General features: G+C 35.1%; 1 protein-coding gene across 1 annotated transcript in view; it reads right to left on the reverse strand.

Annotated features, from left to right (window-relative positions):
• Positions 1 to 24,884, reverse strand: part of PTPRQ (protein tyrosine phosphatase receptor type Q) — a 198,581-nt gene that overhangs the window by 130,766 nt on the left and 42,931 nt on the right. The window contains exons 18-20 of the mRNA XM_044226332.1: positions 20,695 to 20,815; positions 6,359 to 6,519; positions 5,475 to 5,620 (exon numbers count right to left, since the gene is read on the reverse strand). Of these exons, the coding sequence (XP_044082267.1) occupies positions 5,475 to 5,620; positions 6,359 to 6,519; positions 20,695 to 20,815 (428 nt within the window). The remainder of the gene's footprint in view (positions 1 to 5,474; positions 5,621 to 6,358; positions 6,520 to 20,694; positions 20,816 to 24,884) is intronic.

Below are 24,884 nucleotides of genomic sequence, written 5' to 3' on the forward strand. Positions count from 1 at the left end.
ATCTGGTATACAATTAAAACCACACTAAATGATAAATAGTTCATTTAAATGAAAAAAACAGGGTAATCTGGGTGGCTCAGTTGGTTAAGCATCTTACTCTTTTTTTTTTTTTTAAGATTTTATTTGTTTATTTGATACAGAGTGGGTGAGAGAGAGGCAAAGGTGGAAGGAGAGGCAGACTTCCCGCCTAGCAGGACCCTGAGGTGGGGCTTAATTCTAGGACCCTGGGATCATGAGCTGAAGGCAGATGCTTAACTGACTGAGCCACCCAGGTGCCCTACACACTGACTCTTGATTTTGGTTGGGATCATGATCTCAGCGTCCTGGGATGAGACCCCATGTCGGGCTCTGCCCTCAGCCAGGAGTCTGTTTGACAGTATCTCTCCCTCCCTCTTCCACAGCCCCTCCCGTGCTCTCATGCACACATGTGTGCGTTCTCTCTCTCTCTCAAATAAATAAATAAATATAAATGAAAAACTTAGGGTAGTCAATTTGACTAAAGTTTATAGTTAGGATGGTTCTATAATGTATCAAAAAATTAAATTCAGCAAAGTTTTGTGGTTCTTTTGCCAATATTTGTTGGAGCGAGGGATGAGTGTAATAAAAGATCTACCTCAATGGTTGCTTATCCAGAAACAGGCAAGTTAAAACAACATAACAATGTCACACAAAATATGATCTGTGAACTTCAGTGTCTTTCAACATATCTATTTTACACATGGAATAACTGGGTTACATGAAGTATCTTTTAAAAATATTAATATAATTAGTCATTTAAAAAGAAGGAAATCTTGCCATTTGCAACAGCAAGGATGAACTTTGAAGGCATGCTGCTGAATGAAATATGTCTGGCAGAGAAAGACAAACACCATATGATCCCATTCATATGAGGAAACTAAAACAAACAAAAAACCAAAATCCTGCACTCACAGATACAGAGAACAGATTGGTGGTTGCCAGAGGTACAGAGTGGGAGGAGGTGGGCAAAATGGGTGAAAGTGATCAAAAGGTACAGACTCCAGTTATAAAATAAATGTCATGATTAGGTAATGAAAAAATATATTAATATAGCTTTTGAGCATAATTTTTAATTTTTATTTTTGAACAAGTTTGGAATTGGAACAAGTTTGTTATGGAATTTATTCTGATCACCTATCAGAATAATTTACCTATTGACTATTGAGACATGAATTATTTTGAATCACCCAGCACTCATTCCTGATGATACAACATGCATAAACGTGTAATAAATTTGGAATTAGATCAGTTATCCAGATGATTATTTCAGTCATTTTATTTTTTTTTCAATTTATTTATTTTCAGAAAAACATTATTCATTATTTTTTCACCACACCCAGCGCTCCATGCAAGCCGTGCCCTCCACAATACCCACCACCTGGTACCCCAACCTCCCACCCCCCCGCCACTTCAAACCCCCCAGATTGTTTCCCAGAGTCCATAGTCTCTCATGGTTCACCTCGGATCGGAAGAATAAACATTGTCAAAATGTCTATACTGCCTAGAGCAATCTATACTTTTAATGCCATTCCGATCAAAATTCCACCGGCATTCTTCAAAGAGCTGGAGCAAATAATCTTAAAATTTATATGGAATCAGAAGAGACCCCGAATCACTAAGGAAATGTTGAAAAACAAAAATAAAGCTGGCGGCATCACCTTACCTGATTTCAAGCTTTATTACAAAGCTGTGATCACCAAGACAGCATGGTACTGGCATAAAAACAGACACATAGACCAGTGGAACAGAGTAGAGAGCCCAGATGTGGACCCTCAACTCTATGGTCAATTAATCTTCGACAAAACAGGAAAAAATATACAGCGGAAAAAAGACAGTCTCTTCAATAAATGGAGCTGGGAACACTGGACAGTTATATGTAGAAGAATGAAACTCGACCATTCTCTTACACCGTACACAAAGATAAACTCAAAATGGATAAAAGACCTCAACGTGAGACAGGAATCCATCAGAATCCTAGAGGAGAACATAGGCAGTAATCTCTTTGATATCAGCCACAGCAACTTCTTTCAAGATACGTCTCCAAAGGCAAAGGAAACAAAAGCGAAAATAAACTTCTGGGACTTCATCAAAATCAAAAGCTTCTGCACAGCAAAGGAAACAGTCAAAAAAACAAAGAGGCAACCCACAGAATGGGAGAAGATATTTGCAAATGACAGTACAGACAAAGGTTGATATCCAGGATCTATAATGAACTCTTCAAACTCAACACACACGAAACAGGCAAACACATCAAAAAATGGGCAGAAGATATGAACAGACACTTCTCCAATTAAGACATACAAATGGCTATCAGACACATGAAAAAATGTTCATCATCATTAGCCCTCAGGGAGATTCAAATTAAAACCACATTGAGATATCACCTTACACCAGTTAGAATGGCCAAAATTAACAAAACAGGAAACAACATGTGTTGGAGAGGATGTGGAGAAAGGGGAACCCTCTTACACTGTTGGTGGGAATGCAAGTTGGTGCAGCCTCTTTGGAGAACAGTGTGGAGATTCCTCAAGGAATTAAAAATAGAGCTTCCCTATGACCCTGCAATTGCACTCCTGGGTATTTACCCGAAAGATACAGATGTTGTGAAAAGAAGGGCCATCTGTACCCCAATGTTTATAGCAGCAATGGCCACAGTCGCCAAACTATGGAAAGAACCAAGATGCCCTTCAACGGATGAATGGATAAGGAAGATGTGGTCCATATACACTATGGAGTATTATGCCTCCATCAGAAAGGATGAATACCCAACTTTTGTAGCAACATGGATGGGACTGTAAGAGATTATGCTGAGTGAAATAAGTCAAGCAGAGAGAGTCAATTATCATATGGTTTCACTTATTTGTGGAGCATAACAAATAGCATGGAGGACAAGGGGCATTAGAGAGGAGTAGGGAATTTGGGTAAATTAGAAGGCGAGGTGAACCATGAGAGACTATTTCAGTCATTTTATTAGGTTTTTGGAAAAAACTGTCTTTCAGCTTAATTATTGAATTAAGACATGCTACTATATAACTTCTGTTAAGTTATATAGTAACTATATAATATATAGTTAATATAATATTAATATAATTAATTAATATATAATTGATATAATATATAATTAATTAATATAATATATAATTAATTAATATAATATAAATATAAATGATATATATTATTAATATAATATAATATATAACTTCTGTTATATAGTGAAAGCATTCAAATTTGATTAATCCACCAGTACAGTATTTATTTAGCATTCCATTAGTAAAACAGGACACTATGTCAGGCACAGGGAGGAGATATGACATAAGTGGGTCAAAGGGAAAATGTGGAAGAGTTAATACATTCTACTAAACACAATGTGCAGCAATTGAGGGAAAAACACATGAGATTAAAACACAAGAGATTAAATTCCCCAAGGTAAGAAGAAGGAAAAATCACTTCACCACAAACTCAAATGCTCCATAACTAAGTGCCAAAAATAAGGTTGATCTATTATAATTTGTGTTCTTTCAACTAAAAATATTTACTGAGCATTAAACCTATGTATGATAGAGTACCAGGGGACTTTGGAGGATGGAATGATAAGTGTCACATGACCCTTTTCTTCAAGTTATTTGCTATGGCCTAGGAGCTGAGACAAGTAAGCAGATACCAGGAATGAAAAGCAGAATATGATGGGCCCTCCATGAAGTATTCTACAAAGTTCTGTTAGAAAGAGAAGGAGGAAGACAAACGCGTTATACTTATTCTGCTATATGATTTTTATTTTGAGGATTTCTTCTATTCTGCCAATACAAAATAGAAAATTAGGAAGTAAAGATGCTGTATTTAACACTAACTGGAGGCACAAATTAAAGCAGAGATGAACTTTAAGCAATGTGAGAAATGTTTTCACATCATTAGCCTGTGCTCTCTTGCAGCTGTCACACTTAAAAGCATTCTTAAGATTATTTAATAAAAGATTACATTTTCTAAGATAGATGAATTGTAAACGGGATGGTATCATATACCCAGGTTTAAATAAATAGGTTCATAAGATCATATTGAAACCATAGTTAGATGTTTACCCCTCATTATTGAGATGTGGACAAAGAGAACCAAGATAAAATTTTGTACATAGGTCATAAAGTAAATTGTGCAGAGGCAAAACCTTTGCTAAGGTTTAGAACTACTGACACCAGTTTGCAATATTTTTGTTGAGTGAATGAAAGAAGAAAAATCTGCATTTTGAATGGTCTCTATGACATAATGACACATCATTAAATTTGTAAAACAATTGTATAAAAATAATAAATTGCACATTAATCCCATTTCTTTTCTCCAAATAGAGTAGAACAAAAAGGAATAGCAAAACTGCTTAATACACATAGAAGGGGAAAAAAGCATCCTCCTTTCTTCTTCTGCTCTTAAGGTAATTGTTTAAAAAGTCTACATCAATAGCTACATATATATCCATATCTTCATGTCTTGTACAAAGTTGTTTTCCTTCTGGCATAAAGTTTTAAGTAGTCACACTTATTCAATCCCTACCCTTAGAGGGTTTTGAGCAGAATATCAAAACCAAACCAATCTTGGATTTCTCCTATTCACTGCTGGGTTAGTCCTGAGACAGCTAGTAAAATTCTGGTCTGACTCTACTGATCAGTCTAAACTAAAGCAAATAATACAATAAATCCTGCTTTGTTTCCCAAGATTGTAAATTGTAGTATGTCTTTGAAATTGTTTTTTTTTTCCAAATTATATTCCAACTCTATTTCTGATTCAATCACAACCATTCCAGTTTCATCCTTTTCATATATTAGAGGTCTATAAAATATTTAGTTTGGATAAATAGAGGATTTCTCTTGAGTAAATTGAAAACATTTCTCTAAATGAAATGCATTTTAGCTATCTTCATAACCATCATTCACATCAGAAAACTATGCGATCCTAAAACCCTGCAGAGGGTTAATATCAAGTTAAATAACCACATTACTAGTAGTTTTATTACATCTAATACTAAGTAACAACAACAACAACCCCTTCTGCTAGTAGTGAAAATTTTTAAAATTGAGGAAAAATACCCAAACATATCCAAACTTGCACTGTATACAAACAAAAGGGGAAATTTTAGCTAAGAAATAACTGAGGGTAAATTAAACCATCAACTCTTTAGAGAACACTTCTTGGAGAAGTAGAATTAAGGGCCGTATTTATACACAGAATTTTAAATAGGTGGTCGCTTCATTGTTAGCAATACATTTGAAATGTGTGAGCATGCATAGCTAGATTAAAATGTATCTGACATTTTTCCACCACATTTTCTTAACGTCAGTGGGAGTTTTACAAAATGTCTATGCATAATTATCAGTGTAAGAAAAATGATTTTTCTACCATGCCAAGTCTTTATCATCATCAACAAAACTGAAGGATATAAATAAAGAACTAGGAGAAAACTCTGGTCTTACCTGCACAAAAGTACCTGTCGTATTTCTGTAATAAACTGAATAATATTGTATAATCCCATTAGGTTTTGAAGGAGGCATCCAAAAGAGCATGATTGATGAAGAACTGAGATTTACATAATGAACATCTTTGGGAGGATCACTTGGTGCTATAAAAAAAATTTTTTTGAACAGAAGACTGTACTTGTGGTTTCGAATAATGTTTTGAAATCTAAATACCTGTCTTTGATAAGTAATGACTATCGTTTTTTATAAAAAAAATTAAATTAGGAATAATACCCAGAAGTCAGATAATAATAATACTTAGAAGTCAGAAATGAAATTGAAATCCATGGGCTCTCACACTGTGTCTTAGCAATACCCAAGCAGAGGACTATTAGATTTTTTTACTCATAAAACACTATCTCAGCTCTAAAACATGCCCATTGCCCTGTATTTGAAAACAACATCATAACAAGTCTCCAATATAAAGCACATAATATGAAATTCCAAATTAACTTAGAATCTGGAAACAGAGAACAAAGGTAAAAAGCTGACTTCATGCATTTTGTTTCATTTCACTTCATGCAGTGTGTTTCATTTAACAAATATGTAAAATGCTTACTAACTGTCAAGTTCTGTACTGGGTGCATTTGCAAATATAAACTCATTTAAGCCTCATAAGGAGCCTGTAAATTAGGTATACATTGTTTCCATTAATATAGAGAGGAAACTGAGGCACAGAGAGATTAATTTTCCCAACATCACAGAGCTGGGAAATGACCAAAAAGCAAATTTGCCTCCAAAATGATGACAGATGTTGGGTTTAATAATACATTTTGATATTTACTACGTATTTTTTCTAAGTAGGATATTCTTTTACTTGGCCTACATCCAAAAGAACTCACCTCCCTCAGGTGTTCGAAAGTTAATGATACTGCTTCTCATTTTCCCATCACCAAACCTGGTGCTAGCTGTTACGTAAGCACTATATTCAATATCATAGTCCAAATCTGAGAACTCTAATGATGTTTCAGTTACATTAATAGCTTTAAATGATGATCTATCCCTGGGAGAAAAAAAAGAAATTATCTGTATAATTGACTATTAAACATTGCACATACATTTTGAGCACAAGCACATTAAAACAGGATAAAAATGCCACTTATTCTGAAAGGCTGAAGAGTGAAATTCAGAATAATTCAATAAATAAATTTCTTTTGTTTCCAAGTATATCCAGTAATTTAATCAAGTGTTAATAAGGTATTCATACATGAATTTGCTTGGGCTGATTTCAGTAGATCTCTAGGAATACTATGTGGTCCAAATAATTACACTACTCCTTTTCATACCCATGTTTTAGTTGTTCAAACATGTGTTCTTTTTAAGTGTTGGCAATATCTTATTTATACTCTTTATTTGTCAAATTCACTTTTCATATGTATTGTACAAAAGCAATATTTACCTTAGACCAATTCAAAAAATAGTAAATATTTGAATGGTAGTATCAACTAAAATAACAAGCTTATGGGTTACCCTTCATTTACTCATTATATTAATTAACCTTTAATTATTAATTTCTAATAATAAATTATGTACTAACTGGAAACATACTAAAAAGAATGTATGTATAACATACAAAAAAGAAAAAGGTAGAGCTCATGTCTTTCATCAAATTAAAATCTTAGAAGTATTTAAAATGTCACTCCACAAAAGGAAACACAAATAAATGTTGATTAAAAATTCTCCAAGTAAGTACTGAAATCACAAGAAGGAAAAGAAAGTCTAAAGAACAAAATCTTGCTAAGTAATAAAATACTACAATTATCTTATTTCATGCTCATAGCATTTCTATAGTTTTGAATTAAGTATCAATTAGAATCTAAATTAAAGAATGAACATGTATAGAGGGGTGCTGAAAACAGCATTTAAAAAGAAGTTTAAGGGCACTGGGTGGCTCAGTCAGTTAGCATCTGGCTCTTTATTTTGACTCAGGTCATTATCTCAGGGTTCTGGGATCGAGCCCCACATCAGGCTCTGTGCTCAGTGGGGAGTCTTCTTGAGGCTTCTCCTCTCCCTCTGTGCTTCCCCCCACCTCTGCCTCTCAAATAAATATTTTTTAAAAATTTAGATTTTAAAAAGCAAGAAAATTAATTATGAAAGAATGTAAGGGAATATGATCAACATCACAGAAAAAGTATATATCTTTCACGTAATCTCATTTTTCCTCTAAAGTATCACAAAGCACCCAAGAAGTAAATGGATATTTCCTCTGAGTAAAAATGCTCTCTCTTTGCCATTAAAATAATGAAGGGTATCCACAAAGACATTTCAGGCGTGGTTTTACTATTACAAAAGTGTCAATCCACTCCAAATATTAAGTGTGGTTATCTGAAAAGTAGTTGGAAAGCTTACCATAGTGAGAAGAATATGGATTCAGAGTATGTGATTGGAGACGGGCAGGATTAGCAAGGCTGTTCAACAATTTGAAACAGTTCCATCAGACTGTCTCTCTCGGAGACAGTCGGGACTTCACTGAGACCCAGGAGGGGGCTCTTAGAACTTAATGCTGTGGCTGTTAGTCTCGGAGAAATGCCTTGTCACAGAAACTCTACCCAATTCCATACTCCTGTCATTGGTCACAGGTCATTAGACACTGCAGTATGGTTAATCCAATTCAGATCTCCAAAGCTATGGAATTAGCTAAAGTAATCTAATTGCACTTTATCTATTTTAAAAATTCCTTTTCAAGCATATTTTTCAATGCTATCCTCTGCCTTGCGTCACTACCTTCTTGCCCTGATCTTAACAAAATACTGCAGATGACTATGCCTACAATAAGAAAAACCCTGATTATGTTCCATATATAATGTAGAGTGGAGGCAATTACCTGGAAAAGGCAGGTCAGAGCAAATTTTGTCTCATATATCCAGATATTTCAGTAAGAATATAGTCTTTATGAATTAACTGAATAACAAAACCAATAATCCACCTCAGCATATACCAACATAGTTTCTAAATCTGTTCTGGGTTACCCTGAGACAAAGCAGTACTAACAACATTTTTCAGATACTGATACATCTTGCTGTTTCAGGCTTGTTTGTTTTTCATTTGGAATTTAGGATTGTTGCTGATATTTTAATGACTAAGGTAAAAAAAAATATCTGAGCATAAGTAAACTTAATTGAAATTCCAAATTCTGATACAAATTCAGAACCCAGATAAAGAGTTTGCTCTATAACGGAGAACGTGGAAGTAAAATATGAGGGAAGTGCTCTGTCTCCAAGGAACTGACTCCATCCTCCTTGCTCTAATGCAGTTGCCAGATTGGAGGAAAGACCCATGAACCTCTGGGCTGACGCCTGAGCTCTCTGCCCTCCGAAGAGGAATCTCTGAGCTGTCCTGCAGCTCAGATGGGTCACTCCATCCCGTGCCTGAGAAACCCTGGCTGGACACTGCCATCATCTTTTGGTTTTTAACTGGCTTGGTTTAAAGACCTCCGTTTTGTTCTTATTAGTTTGAAAATATTATAACAGGAATGTTAGCTGTTCCATTAGAGTTTTTTATTTCCACTTATAAAAGTATGTGTTCTTCTGTATCTTGATTGTTTTTGGCTTATTATGATTTATGTGATTAACAATAACAATAATCTATATCATTATTTTTTTTGTAGTTCCCTAATTCGGATGTATCATAGTTATTCAGCCATTCTTCTGTAAAACTAACATTTATGCTGCTTTCTCTCTCTATCTCTCTTTTAGTTACTAATCATGATGCAGCAATCATTCTTACACAAATACCTTTTCATAACGGCACTTGAATTTCTGTAGGTTAAATTCCCAGTAGTGTAACCATTGATTCAAATGGTTTGATTTTTTAAAAATGATTACTGTTCCAAAATTGTTTCTGTCCCAAATTATAAATGATTATAATTCAGAGCCACAACTACAACATGTGAGAACACACCTTTTGGCAAACTCTTATCACTAGTTTGGATATTAATCTTTTTACTTACTACAGGCTTGACCAAAAAAAAAAAAAAACTATTTAATCTGTACATCCCTAACCATTTGTGAGACAGAATATCTTTTCGTATGTATGTGGTCCTTTCTTTTTTGCATATCGTACACATTCCCTTTTCTAAATTTTATTGTAATGATTTAAATGGAAAACAATATATATTAGCATTAGAAAGACCAATTATTAGTCTATATATTATATTAGACTATATATATAGTCTATATATTAGAATTAGAAAGACTTCCAATTAGTACTCCAAACAAAGGATAGATACTTCTCCAGGCCCTCTGAATTTAGAAATGATATGCATGCAATCAACATTTGACAAAATTTATTGAACATTTACTTTATTCAGGAACTATGTTAAAAATAGATATAAGTAAGATGTAGCCCCTGTTCTCAAAATAGACAGAACAGTAAATAATTATAAAACAATTCATTAATAACAATGGGATATTTTTAAGTACAACACCTCCCCCATCCCACCCACCAGTGGCTAACAGCAAAGAAAAGTTGATGAGCAAAAAAATTAAATCAGTGAAAAAAAAGTTAAATTTGTAAAATTTATCTATTGGTAACATTTAGAAAAGGAGAATAAAGCATAACTCCCAAAGATGCAGGAAACTGTTGACTAGAAAGTTAGTTTGTAAGGTTTGTGAGTAGAAGAGGGATGGGGAGAGAAAAAATAGAGGCCTCTCTGACAAAACAGGTTTAAGTCTTACATATCCAAAAGGATAAACTGTGTAGAAAAGGAAGGAATATAATCATCAACAATACTTAATCTCTGAAGTAGATAACTTTCAACAGCAGGCAAACCTCCTAGTCAGTGTAAATTTTCAAATTGAGAAAAACTTGAGGGGAGTACTCAGTGCTTTCATATTACTGATTTAATTCTGGAAACTTATTCGAACATCTTAAAAGCTTTCTTGAATTTGAGATATCAAAATAACTTGAATAACCTTGAAACCATGCTGAATAAATATAAGATGCGGTTTTTCTCTCTATCTCATTGGTAACACCAATGTTACCAAGAAATGTCTTGGGATGGGATTAATGTAATCTTTAAAACAAAGTTATTTCCTCATTAAGTTATGATTTTTTTTAAAAAAAACAGAACACATTTTGACTTCTAGGGCATAAAAGAAATTCTAGAGTATAAGAGCAATTTTTTTGGTCTGGTTTAGCACTTTCTTTGCTCATCTTTTACCCCCTCAAGATTGTGGTAAGCAAGAATCACCAGTGGAGGAATGCTGAGTACCAAAACCGCCTGGGAAGACTCAGACAAATTCCACTTCCCTAAGCATGGACGTGAATGGTTTTCCACACAAGGTCTGAGATCCTTTGGAAAGTCGTGGTCTTAATTCTAACTTTCATCATTTGGTATTTTGTTCCATGTGGATAATCTAATCTAATGACATATCCACCCTTGCCCATTCTATGTTTTCAAAGCTATAATCTGCTGTTATATATTCTAGATTAACCATTTCACTCAGTAAATAACACTTCCAATAATAATTTAAACATCCACATACATGACTCCATCAAATACTCTCTTCTTCTATGAACAGGTGATTTTCACAAATTTTCCCAGTATAAGGAAACTGCTTGTCTATGTTGTGCTTTAGTCTAGAACAATTACCTGCATAGCCGAGTTTGTATAGACTCACAATTATGTATTAAACAACCCCAAACTAATTAAGACAAAAATAGGTGCATATTCTATGATCCTAAAGCTCTTAATAGTGTTTCAGAGAGAGTCTGAGTAAAAGCAGGGTATTCATTTGTCATTGCTATTATTCTTACTGTCATCATTTGGTTAGCTGGTTGATTTGGTTTGGTTTTGTCTTGTCTGTTTACCTTTGCAGAAAAGACACACTTATAAGATTAAAAGAAAAAGAGAATGAAGTTGAAGATAGGGAACCATTTATAAACTATGATCTTGGAGCAGACCCACAGAATTAAGGACCGGAAGATAGGAGGGGGGTTTGTGCTTTGGCTGAAGGAGAAAGATTTCATTCCCTGAGAGTAAATATCCCTTAGGCCAGAATGAGAAGTTTGAATTTTATTAAAAAAGGACTAGAAAGTCTTTGGAGTATTTTCTCTAGCAGTGTGATCTTTGGGTCCATGGCTAAAATAAAAATTTTAAATCCCATAAAATATTGAGATTCATATTCTCCTGAAAGATGGGCAGATAGAGACATATGTATACCCTTATTCAAGCCTCAAAAATCCATGTGTCTGAGCAATCTACGCAATTCCTATCAAAGTACCATCCATCTTTTTCAAAGAAATGGAACAAATAATCCTAAAATTTTTATGGAACCAGAAAAGACCTCGAATAGCCAAAGGAATACTGAAAAAGAAAGCCAAAGTTGGTGGCATCACAATTCCGGACTTCAAGCTCTAATACAAAGCTGTCATCATCAAGACAGCATGGTATTGGCACAAAAACAAACACATAGATCAATGGAACAGAATAGAGAGCCCAGAAATAGACCTTCAATGCTATGGTCAACTAATCTCCGACAAAGCAGGAAAGAATGTCCAATGGAAAAAAGACAGCCTCTTCAATAAATGGTGCTGGGAAAATTGGACAGCCACATGCAGAAAAATGAAATTGGACCATTTCCTTACACCACACACAAAAATAGACTCAAAATGGATGAAGGACCTCAATGTGAGAAAGGAATCCATCAAAATCCTTGAGGAGAACGCAGGCAGCAACCTCTTCGACCTCAGCCACAGCAACATCTTCCTTGGAACATCGCCAAAGGCAAGGGAAGCAAGGACAAAAATGAACTATTGGGATTTCATCAAGATCAAAAGCTTTTGCACAGCAAAGGAAACAGTTAACAAAATCAAAAGACAACTAACAGAATGGGAGAAGATATTTGCAAACGACATATCAGATAAAGGACTAGTGTCCAAAATCTATAAAGAACTTAGCAAACTCAACACCCAAAAAACAAATAATCCAATCAAGAAATGGGCAGAGGACATGAACAGACGTTTCTGCAAAGAAGACATCCAGATGGCCAACAGACACATGAAAAAGTGCTCCATATCACTCGGCATCAGGGAAATACAAATCAAAACCACAATGAGATATCACCTCACACCAGTCAGAATGGCTAAAATCAACAAGTCAGGAAATGACAGATGCTGGCGAGGATGCGGAGAAAGGGGAACCCTCCTACACTGTTGGTGGGAATGCAAGCTGGTGCAACCACTCTGGAAAACAGCATGGAGGTTCCTCAAAATGTTGAAAATAGAACTGTCCTATGACCCAGCAATTGCACTACTGGGTATTTACCCTAAGGATACAAACGTAGTGATCCAAAGGGGCATGTGCACCCGAATGTTTATAGCAGCAATGTCCACAATAGCCAAACTATGGAAAGAACCTAGATGTCCATCAACAGATGAGTGGATAAAGAAGATGTGGTATATATACACAATGGAATACTATGCAGCCATCAAAAGAAATGAAATCTTGCCATTTGCGACAACATGGATGGAACTAGAGCATATCATGCTTAGCGAAATAAGTCAAGTGGAGAAAGACAACTGTCATATGATCTCCCTGATATGAGGAAGTGGTGATGCAACATGGGGGCTTAAGTGGGTAGGAGAAGAATCAATGAAACAAGATGGGATTGGGAGGGAGACAAACCATAAGTGACTCTTAATCTCACAAAACAAACTGATGGTTGCTGGGGGAAGGGGGGTTGGGAGAAGGGGGGTGGGGCTATGGACATTGGGGAGGGTATGTGCTTTGGTGAGTACTGTGAAGTGTGTAAACCTGGCGATTCACAGACCTGTACCCCTGGGGATAAAAATATGTTTATAAAAAATAAAAAAATTAAAAAAAAAATCCATGTTTCTGGGCTGCCCACCTCTCTAGCTTCATCATTTCCTGCTTTCCTCCTGAACCATTATACTCAAGATACAGGGTTGCTTTGCTGTTATCCCCACAAGCTTCTTACTGTTAACCACATCTAATGAAATTATTTGAGCTCCCACATCCAATTAGCATATCCTGGATTTTCAGCCATGTGTCAATAAATTCCCATTTTTGCTTAAGCTTATTTAAGTTGGGTCCAGGCACTTGAAACTAAAAGTCTTGACTGAAACCTCTTCCTGTTCTCCCAGCAGTTTCTCACATGCCTTGATCCTGAGTATTCCATCATCTGCATCCCTCCCTCCCTGAATAAGCTCTATTTTGTTTACATACTATAGACAGAGACCAGCAATCCAAATGGTTTGCACATGAAACAGTGTACCTATTCTCTCACAATGAATATAGTCCATCAATTAATGCAGACCAATAACAAATCAGTGATTTTTTTAATTGAAATAGCCCATATATGTTGATGCAATAAGCTTAATTTATTATAACGCTTACAGGGTTATTAGTGTTTCTCACAAATACTTTTATCAAACTAAGACTTCCCTAATTCTGTAGGTATACTGCTGAGTATTTAGAACAGATGCCAGTTATAGCACTTACTCCCAGTGATTTGAGAAATGTATGATTTAGAACTAAGACAGATCTAGGCATGAATTCTTTTTTTTAAAATTAATTTATTTTTTTTCAGCATAACAGTATTCATTATTTTTTCACCACACCCCGTGCTCCATGCATCCATGCCCTCTATAATACCCACCACCTGGTACCCCACCCTAGGCATGAATTCTTACTGTTATCTTCTAGCTCTGTAAACTCAAATAACTCCTTAATCTCAGAACTCAGTTTTCACACCTACAAAATGGGAATAATATTCTCTTTATGGTGTTTTTATGAGAAATAAATAAAGAAATATAGGTAAGGAACCAAACAAATTTATCCCCAAATATTAACTACTACACTATCCCTCTTGGCCTTTTTGCCTAGCTTTCCAAGATGTTGTGTTCCCTAAGTCTGTAATACAAGGAAATAACAATCTCTCCCAGCTGTGTACATATCACAAATGTGATTTAAAGACCCCCAAATTGAGGGTGTAAAGATTCAAGATCCACCCAAGCAAAATAAATGACTAAGAAGACTGGATTTGAAACAGGGCGTGGTGGGAACTGTGGTAAATTGTCAAGCAAACGCCCCATCTAAAGACAGCTTCTATTTAACTCCAGCTGATTTTTTATCAAAGGGAATATGGCAAACTTCCTGATTTCTGCAAGAAACAAAGGAATCTGAAGTTTTACTAGAGATCTAGTCATTGTAAAACGCTGACAGAATTCTAATCAAAATTGATTAATGGTTCACAGGTCCAGCAAAGCACAGGTGGCCCACAAGGAGCCTGTCTGTGACTTGACACCCACCTTCATCTAGGTCATTCAGAAAAACAACTAACAAGATAGAACTGACATGGGAGTTTTTAATATCCCCCTAGAAACCTCAAGTTAAACAATTCAAGGGCATCCTTGTATTGAACCACTTTCTCTACATGTGTTAGTACCAGCTGAATGTGACCCCCAAATTTCATCTCTATAATACTACTTATCAACATCCTGGCACGGTTCACTCCTATGCCTACTAAAATTCCAAGTACACTTTCTACTGAATATGAATATGTGCCTCCAAGGCTGCATATTCATTGTCCTTAATCCATAGAGGATACATTCCAAGACCCTCAGTGGATCTCTGCCTGAAACGACAGGTAACTCTGAACCCTATGTATATTCTTTCCATCCATACATACCTAAGATGAACTTTAATTTATAAGTTAGGCACATTAAGAGATTAACAACAGTAGCTAATTATTCAACAGAATGATTATAATAGGATACCATAATAAAATTACATGAATGTGGCCTCTCTCTCTTAAAACATCTTATTGTACTGTTCTCAGCCTTGTTCTTGTGATGACGTAAGGTGATAAAATGCCTACATGATGAAATGAAGTGAGATGAATGGCGCAGGCATGGTGAGGCAGCATTAGGCTCTTACCGCCCTGATAATTTGTCAGGAGGATCATCTACTTTGGGGCTGCAGCTGACTGTGGGTAGGTGATATTGCAGAAACCAAAACCAGTTAAGGGGAGACTATTGAACTGTTTCCACTGAGGTGTTCTACTGATTTATCAATCTAACTTTACAACCTTCCCTTTCTGATTATTGATCTATATTGTATGCTCAAACAGGTAATTTGATTAGGGGGGAAATATTGTAGAAAACTGGAAGCAACAGAACTAAGTATAATTTTAGCATATACAAGGACATTTCCAAAGTTAAACTTTTATGTTATGGGGAAAATTATTTGACAATTGACATTTTTTAAAAAGCTGACTTCCTAATATACTACTTAGCAAATATTTTTAGAATTATTTCATACACATATTTTATCTCCAATTAACCTACAATCATTTTAAAATTTTCTTTATATTTTTATCTCCCCACAGAGTTTAATAAACATTTGTCAGACTGACTGATTCAAAATTACTACTAAGAAAATGAGAAACATTTAAAAGCCAAAATTTGTACATAAGCTAGAATTTTCAACATTACTTTCACTCCAGTCTTTTAGCTATACCTTATATGACATTCACCTGGAAGTTTTATAAACAACAACAAAAAAAGAAAACTACTGTTAAGTTTTACTAAAAATATAGAAGCAAAATTGCTAAACAAATCTAAGTTGAGTTCAACTACAGATGGTTCCCAACTTACAATGGTTATTATAAAGGATTTTTCCATTTCACAATGATGTGAGGAGCAACACATATTCAGTAGAAAGTGTACTTGGAATTTTAAATTTTGACCTTTTCCCTAGGCTAGCCATATGTAGTAGAGTCCGCTCTTGTGATGCTGGGAGAAGCAGCAAGCCACAGCTCCCAGTCAGCCTCACAATCATGAGGATCAACAACCAATATACTTACAAGGATACTGTACCCATATGACCATTCTGTTTCAGTAAAGTACTCAATAAATTACATGATGTTTTCAACACTTTATTGTAGAGGAGGTCTGTGTTAGATGATTTTGCCCAACTCTAGGTTAATATAGGTGATCTAAACACATTTTGGTAGGCTGGGCTAAGCTGTGATATTCTGAAGGTTAAGTATATTAAATACACTTTTGACTTAATGATACTTTCAACTTAGGTGTTTATCCAGATGTAACCTTATTGCAAATTAAGGAAGATCTATATAAAGTAAATAAAAATCTGTATAAAGTAAATAGTATACCTCAATCCAAAGTGTATTTAAAAAAGCAACTGCTTCAATGGGAATTCATTTATTTAATGGTGGCTGCCCTTGCAATGCAAAGATTGTTTATCATTTAGACACATGGAAACATAACATCAATACAACTGAGGGAAAAATGCTACTTTACCATTTTGATAAATTGATAAAAGCTATTACACAAAACAAAGTTTAAAAAGAAACATCATTTAAAAATTCAATTAGGGGTGGGAGGTTGGAGTACCAGGTGGTGGGTATTATAGAGGGCACAGCTTGCATGGAGCACTGGGTGTGGTGAAAAAATAATGAATACTGTTTTTCTGAAAATAAATAAATTGGGAAGAAAAAAAATGCAATTAGTTAAAGCAGATTTCTGTGCACACCATCTAAAAACCAAATGTGACTCACATAGTAGTGGTTATTCACCCTCTTTTTATAGAGAAATATTCATGACAAAGAGAGAAGTCACCCATTATAATGAATAAAATTGGCAGTCTGGATTTTGTAGATATACTGAAAATAAGAAATATCCAAAGATGTTGTTTTTAAAAGAATTTGGTAATTACTGGAGCAACCAAAATAATGGAAACTGAGAAGTATGAAAGAAATGTGAACCCCTGAAACAGGAACACTGTTAATAACAATATCACCATTTATCCAGTATTTTAAGACAACCACACAGATAATTGAAAGGCAGTGCCAGAATTCAACCCCATGTCTCCAAAAGTGTTCCAAGTCCCAGTTTAACAAAAAAATATAATATTAAAACCTTTTATAAGGAGTTCTTTCTATATCCTTTCAAATCTAATTCCTGGGAGGTCTTTGGTTAGAGGTTGTTAGAGTTAATATAGTAAGAGTTTATTTTTTAATCTCAATAAGTTGTGAAATAACTTTAAAGTTTTAATAAATTTATGTACCTTTAAACAATATTTATTTTAATGCTTAAAAAGAAAGATTCACATATTCATTCCAACAACTTTATCAGGCTTGGCTGTCCAATAAGTTACACACACACTTAGGCACTTCGAAAGTCATGGAACAGCTTTTTAACTGAACGAGTCAGGACAAAGTGGCCACATTCCCACAACTGGACTCCAAGTTCATTTTTCACAAGGACACCTTACTCCAAACAGGCTGTGGGGCAGCTGCAGTTGAACCCTGCCCCTGGATTATGAAACCAGTGAAGTCAGCCTGATTCTCATGGCTACTTTGACTTCCAAGTGTCTTATTTACTGAAGGGCAACTTTCTGAATGGAGAGGCTGAGCTATTGCCTGCTCAGTAAAATATACATATAAAATTTTCAGTAACATCCTAGACTCAGACAGGCAATCAGCAGTAAAATACATGTCAGTAGCCTGTTCCTGACAGATGATACAGCAGCCCTGGCTCAAGGATTTCTTTCCCTACAAGAGTCTTAATATTGTTGGCTAGTTGATGCTTTGCTTTTTTTGACTATTTGCTGGTGTTGATGAATTTTCTGTGATCCAGGGTGTACTCAAGTATTTCTTTTGGAGTCATCCTACAGCTGGGGATATATTTCAAGGTCTTAAAAGGAGTTCTCTGGCTCCCTCTATAACAAAGGAGGGAGGTGATTCTCTTGGCGGATGCCCCATCTATTGACCACCCTAATTCTGCTATCTTAAACTCTCAGCTGATCCTAGGAGCAGCTTCTCTGACTCAGTGTCTCTGTGAATAACTCCGAATGACAGTAAGAAGGGCTTGTTCCTTCTCAGGATGGAGAGAAAAATGACAAGCCTCTTACAAAATCTGTCTTCAGTATGCCACCATATTCACAAGATCTAAAAGCCCCTCTAGTAGATCATCTGGAGCTATGGAAGGATGTGGAAGTCACCTTTGCAATCCTGCCCACTACAAATTAGTGACAGCATCTGGCTACCTGAAGGTTAAGACAGGAATGCTAAGAAAGCAAGGGCACTAGAATAAGCCTGAAGTTGGATCAAGGATAAAACAGAAAATCAGAAGCTTGAAACTAGAAGCGATGACTAGAGGTGAGCAACAATGCAATTCCCAAAAAAACCAGGTAAGATGAGCCGTAATATCCACAGACTCGAGATTCCCTGACCCCACTTTCAGTGGGCTTCCCTTGCACCTAGAATACATCTTACTAAGTGAGAAAGAAAAGAGACACACCTCAAAAGAGGAGAGAGAATGTACCACTGGGAAGTTGAATTTACATAGCATGAACACTATATAGAGGGATGAGATTGTCCCTACAGCATGAGCCAGAAACCCCAGTTATAAAATCTTAAAGTGATTCTCGCTTTTATTAACTTATTTCACTTCCATTTTTTCTAACTCAATAAAATGGTGTCAAAAATCTCAAAGTCATCATTCTTGATTCAAAAGTCTAAAAGTCATCATTGATTCATCTCTCTTTTTTATCCACACATCCAATGTATCTCCAAGTCCTGTCAACTTTCTTTCTCAAATGTAGAAAAAAGCTACCCACTTCTGTCCATTGTCAGTAACATCTATTGCCCAGACCACTAAAATAGTCTCCTAGCTACTATCCCTGCTAACAGTTTTGCTATCTACAATTCTACAATTCTTTCTCCATAAAGTATCCAAAGCGCTTAAAATTATCCAATAATTCTCATTACAGTTAAAATTTTAAAAATCATATCCTTTTTGTGGCTTAGCTCCTGACCTTTGGCTGCCTTCAACCTCTCAGTATGACCCTGTCTCTCTAACCCCCCAAACAACACTGACATCTCTGGTCTTCAAAATAACAAATTGTGTTTCCTCACAGAGCCTATACAGCTGATGTTCTCTCTTCTTGATAAATTCCACCTTGTAGATCTTCATTTGATAAAAAGCTTGTCATCCAGACTGTGAACTCTGGAAATGATTTCCTCAAGCATCCCATCAAAAATAGTTCTGTTTCCTCTGACTTTCCTTCATTTGTTTGTTTCTGGGATATTAGTCCACTTTAAGAATGTAAGCTCTTTGACAGCAGGAGGCATATGTATGTCTCCTTCATTGGTATACAGGCACTTTATCAGTTTTGTTGAATGAAGTAATGAAAAATTGATAATGAATGAACTGGGCCACAGAGGAGAATGGTTACCTTCTTCTCATTGCTTCTCTTCCTACTGATATTTCTCACGTCACCCTCAATTTTTTCATGACTAGGCAAAATGACTAGGAATCAAGCAATGAAAAAAAACGGGAAATGTAGCCCTAAAGAGTGGTATGCAAAGGGTTTAAAGAGATATTAGGGAAAGAAAAGTCTTAATTTAGGAAAGAGAAGAGTAGACTTCTTTAAAACATCATAGCCTCTCAGTGTTGGACCTTCAAGTCAGGAATATAAAGGTAAGAAATGCCTATGTTCTGTATTATATAAATTGTATTTTCTGAGTTGAAATATTTAAAATCCACTGGGAAATATTACCTGGTGAATCTTTGCAAAGGATTTTCATTAGCTCAAAGTGAGGATTTTTATTTACTGGGTTTTCATGAAGCAGTAGAGCCATGTTGTTAACTGATGTGAACTGATGTGATGTACTTAATCATTTACACAACTGACACATGAATAGGTAATCAGGGTAAAGGTGATCAGAAAAAAAAAATAGATGCACTGCTTCAATTTCATTGGAAAACTGGCTGTAAATAACAGATCTATGAAGAAATATCTTTCAGTTAAATTTTAGTTAAAATCATTCTGCTCAAAGAAACTTAACAAAGCAGTGATATACAGAATATTTGTGTAAAACTGAGTTTAAAATTATATGCTTGTACACATAAGTTGATTAGTCAATGGCTTTTAAGAGCAGAAATTTAGTATAATTATGCATGATATATACGTTTTTAGGTACAAAAATTATATTGTTTGACTATGGTTGGACCTTTTGCGTAGTATGGGAAAGACTTGTTTCTTTAAAAAAAACATATTAACTAGCTTATTAACAATCAGGTTCTTAATGTAGCATCACATTCTAAAATAAAAAAACTACATTCCTATTATGTTACAGATTAATACTTGTTCTCAGAACTATTTCCAAAAAAGAAAGAAGTTTCTTACCAGACATAAACTGTGTAATAGAGGATAATTCCATTTGGCTCCAGGGGTGGTTGCCATGACAACTTCACCGTGATACCAGACAACTGTTTTACAGAGAAGTCTTGGGGGGGAGAATCAGGAGCTGAAAAGTTAGGGTGAGGATAATACATTTTATTAAACATATATAAGAGAACACTAAAATGGAAATACCCAAAGTTTTCACTGCAAACGTTCTGGTAAATGAAATCAGGTACAGTGCCTTTCTCCATGAGCATGGGAGACTAATTGTTTACTTTCAAAATGAGATGATAAAAAGAGATTTTGCATGGTGGCGTTAGAACATCTGTTTCTGTGATTCAATGGAAAAAAATATTTCATGAGAAAAAAGAACAAGGATTATGTCACAGTGATTCACCTACTGTTCAAGTACATCTTGGTAAATTATCATCCTCTAGTAAAAATAAAATTACTGGGGTGAATAAATATAGTACGTAGTAAAAATGCTCCTCAAACAATAAAAAGAGATGGGGAAAAAATCACACATTCAAGAAGTGGTAAAGTGATAAGCATAACACGGAGAGAGCAGTTAAAATGACTGACCTCATGAATAAAAACTACATTCTTCAATTTCACTTGCTTTAAACTGTAAAATAGTATCAAAATTTGTTCACTGAGTCTTCAAGATTGAATGGTGACAAAGAAAACCAGTGTGGCACATAAACAAGAACATGGACAGGTTAGGGTCTGCTTCTAATTCTGCTGTGACAACATAAGGATTCAAATACCTTAGCCATTCTGCACTGTACAATCACTAAAAAAATTACTAGCAACCTTCTTAACCAAGTTTATATTCACATTTATTTTTTTTTTTAATTTTTTTTTAAAGATTTTATTTATTTATTTGACAGACAGAGATCACAAGTAGACAGAGAGGCAGGCAGAGAGAGAGAGATGGAAGCAGGCTCCCTGCTGAGCAGAGAACCCGATGCGGGACTCGATCCCAGGACCCTGAGATCATGACCTGAGCCGAAGGCAGCGGCTTTATCCCACTGAGCCACCCAGGCGCCCCTATATTCACATTTAGATAAAACATTTAGAATGGCATTTCTCAGCTACTGTATAGCACCACAGTACTGTCTTAGAAGATTAATATACAACTTTTTGCATACAGGAGGGTATAAATCATTAAAACTTTTTTTTATCATTGTTATAGTTATAATGGAAAGTGAACTCATAGGTAGCTAATAGAAGTTTTAAGAATTTGTTCAGATCTTGGAACAGTCTTAATATATATATTAGCACACATGCACATCACTTTTTGTAATAATTTGGAGAAAACACTACTTGAATTATTTTAATTTTTGATTTTCTGAATAATCTCAGCTAGAGTTGTGGGTGTACATATGCTTGTATGTGTGTATGTGTGTTTTCATTATTTTGGAAACAACAACTTTCCAACAACAAAAAAATTATTGAGCAGAGAAAAGTTTTATGAGATGAATTCTAAAGAATAATGGTGACAGCTGTATTCGTATTTTCATTTGGTATTCTCACAAGCACTACAATAAAAATGCTATCAAATATTGATTATCACAAGAATCCATATATCACTTGGAAATGTCTGTTTCCCAAGATATGAATTACTTCTGAGAACTCTGTCATTTGTCAAAACAAAAGCCTATGATATTTTTACTAACATCTTCGCAAACTTAACTTTTTTTATTATTGGAAAAAAAGGATTTCCATCAAAAATAGTACTGATTTTGAACATAATATGTTGTAACTAAACATTTCTATTCTATAATATGCTTTCAGGCTTTTATGTCAAATATCAGATAATTCTGAGTGTTTTATTTTTAATTTCAGGATATGCTTCGGTATTTTCCTTTTTTATGTAAAACTTTTTGTTGCTAACTAAATACAATTACCAGTCTAGCTAAACAAAATATGTACTATCATTTTGGCATTTGTATTCTGAAGCACAATTTAAAAAAATGAAATTGGTGAGGGAGATTAAGAGGTACAAACTCTGTCATAAAATAAATGTTAAAAAAATTAAATTTACTTTAAAGAAAGAAAGAAGGAAATTAGAATACATACATGCAATATCTTCTTTTTAAAGATTATTTATTTATTTATTTGACAGAGATCACAAGTAGGCAGAGAGGCAGGCAGAGAGAGAGGAGGAAGCAGGCTCCCCACTGAGCAGGGAGCCTGATGTGGGGCTCCATCCCAGGACCCTGGGATCATGACGTGATCGAAAGGCAGAGGCTTTAACCCATTGAGCCACCCAGGTACCCACACATGCAATATCTTTTGAAATCTCTCCAGTCCATCATGACAGAGCATATGAGAATAAGTGAGAAGGGCATGCATAAGACTCCTCTTCCCTCTAGCTGCTGGGGCTTTTCCTATCTCTCATCCTCCCTCTTCACTCACTTCCCTCAGGTCCCAGTTTCGGTGGACCTTCCTTAGCTACTCTTCCTCTGATGCCTCAGAGTAACTAAAATTCCTCTTTTGTCCTTAGGAATTACTTGGGGGAATATTTAAACCAGTGACTAAAGCTACAAAGATGATTCATCTACACACAAATCCAATTTAGATCTCTTCCACTAAACCACAAGTTTCATGAGGGCAAAGAGCACCTAATACTCAAGAAAGCAAAGTTTCTCAGTCATTTATCCATTCTTGATTGGCTAAAATTTTTCAATAAAGGGGTCTGTTCTTCACCTTTTTCATTAGCAAATATACTGATGACTTGGCCAAGGACTCAGATGGTAAATTCACTATGATGACATACCATGATGTTTAGCAGTCCAGATAATTCAGATACACCGTATAGTTTGGAACTATTGACTTAAGTGGTAAAAAACATAACTCTTGTCAGCTCAGCATATATGTTTACTACTGGTTTAGGTTCTTCATATAGACCTCAAATTCTTACCATCAGGACTATTTTATTAAATTAGAAAAAAAAAAGTGAGTACTATGTTCACAGGGACATTGCATAAATGGTTCAGTACATCTTTCGTAGGCATTATCTAAGATGGAAAAAAGAGCCAACCTCACCCATGCCCCAGTCTTTAACAATTGTCCCATTGGGAAGGATTTACTTATTAATTTTTACTTTCTTTCAGCACAAAGAATTCAACTATGAAAAAATGAAAATTTGAACAAGTGAGTTTTGATGGAGAAATTAGCATAGTTAGGAGATGCAATGACAAAGGAAGACCAACCCATGAGAGTATTTAGAACCTGGGATAAACAGAGCGGCCCACCAGGATGCTTTGATGAAGTAATTTGATGGAGGCAAAAATAGGGAAGAACCTGAAATGGAGAAGAAGGCTCCGAAGACCGTCATTTTTAATAAAATAAGAACAATGCAGAAAAAATCCTTCCTTTTTCTTGAAGTATATAATGCATATTTTGTCCTGGTGAATGATTAGATCTGAACATCCACAGAATGCTAGCAAACTTGAGGATGGAAAAATTTGAAAGTGGGGAGGAAGATACCCTACAAACACTTATGATACATCCCTCATGAAAACAGGACTTCCCTTTGCAGAAATATAAATAACAGTCTCAAATATATACAATGTATAAAACATAAAATGCAAATCCAAATCCCAAATATATCCCTCAAAAGTAATTTTCCTAGCAGGATATATGCCTAGAACTTGGTGAGGTACCTGTGTAAAGTGGTCTCAGTAGTAAAGTTGATTTTATTCAGGTTAGGAAAAGACATGTTTAAATATTCAATATGAAGGCTATTAACATTCAAGAATAGCATCTTGGCAAATTATGTAGAGAAACCTGGAAACTGGCCTGAACTCATTAGCAAGCTAATCCTAATATAGTAAAAAAGGTTGCAGGTTGACATAACAGAATCCACTACAAAACTGATATAAATGTCTATTCATATGAACATTAAAGTTGAAAAACAGTCATAATATACAGTAGCTGATGTTCAAACCATTCAAACCAAAATTTTAGCCTTAAAAATTCCCATGAAAAAAATACTGCTGATTTCTTACAGAGCAAGGATGACTTCAGAATAAAAAAAAAAAAAAAGAGCATTTTATACCCGATTTTTTTTTAACATAAATCTAACTTTGCAATCTAACTTTGCTAGCTTCTTTAACTGTGACATGAAATCTCTCTAATGCTGGCATGACACACAACAAATAACCCAAGTCTTATAGAATTTTTAT

This window comes from Neovison vison, chromosome 12, assembly GCF_020171115.1.
Source record: "Neovison vison isolate M4711 chromosome 12, ASM_NN_V1, whole genome shotgun sequence".
Taxonomy (NCBI): domain Eukaryota; kingdom Metazoa; phylum Chordata; class Mammalia; order Carnivora; family Mustelidae; genus Neogale; species Neogale vison.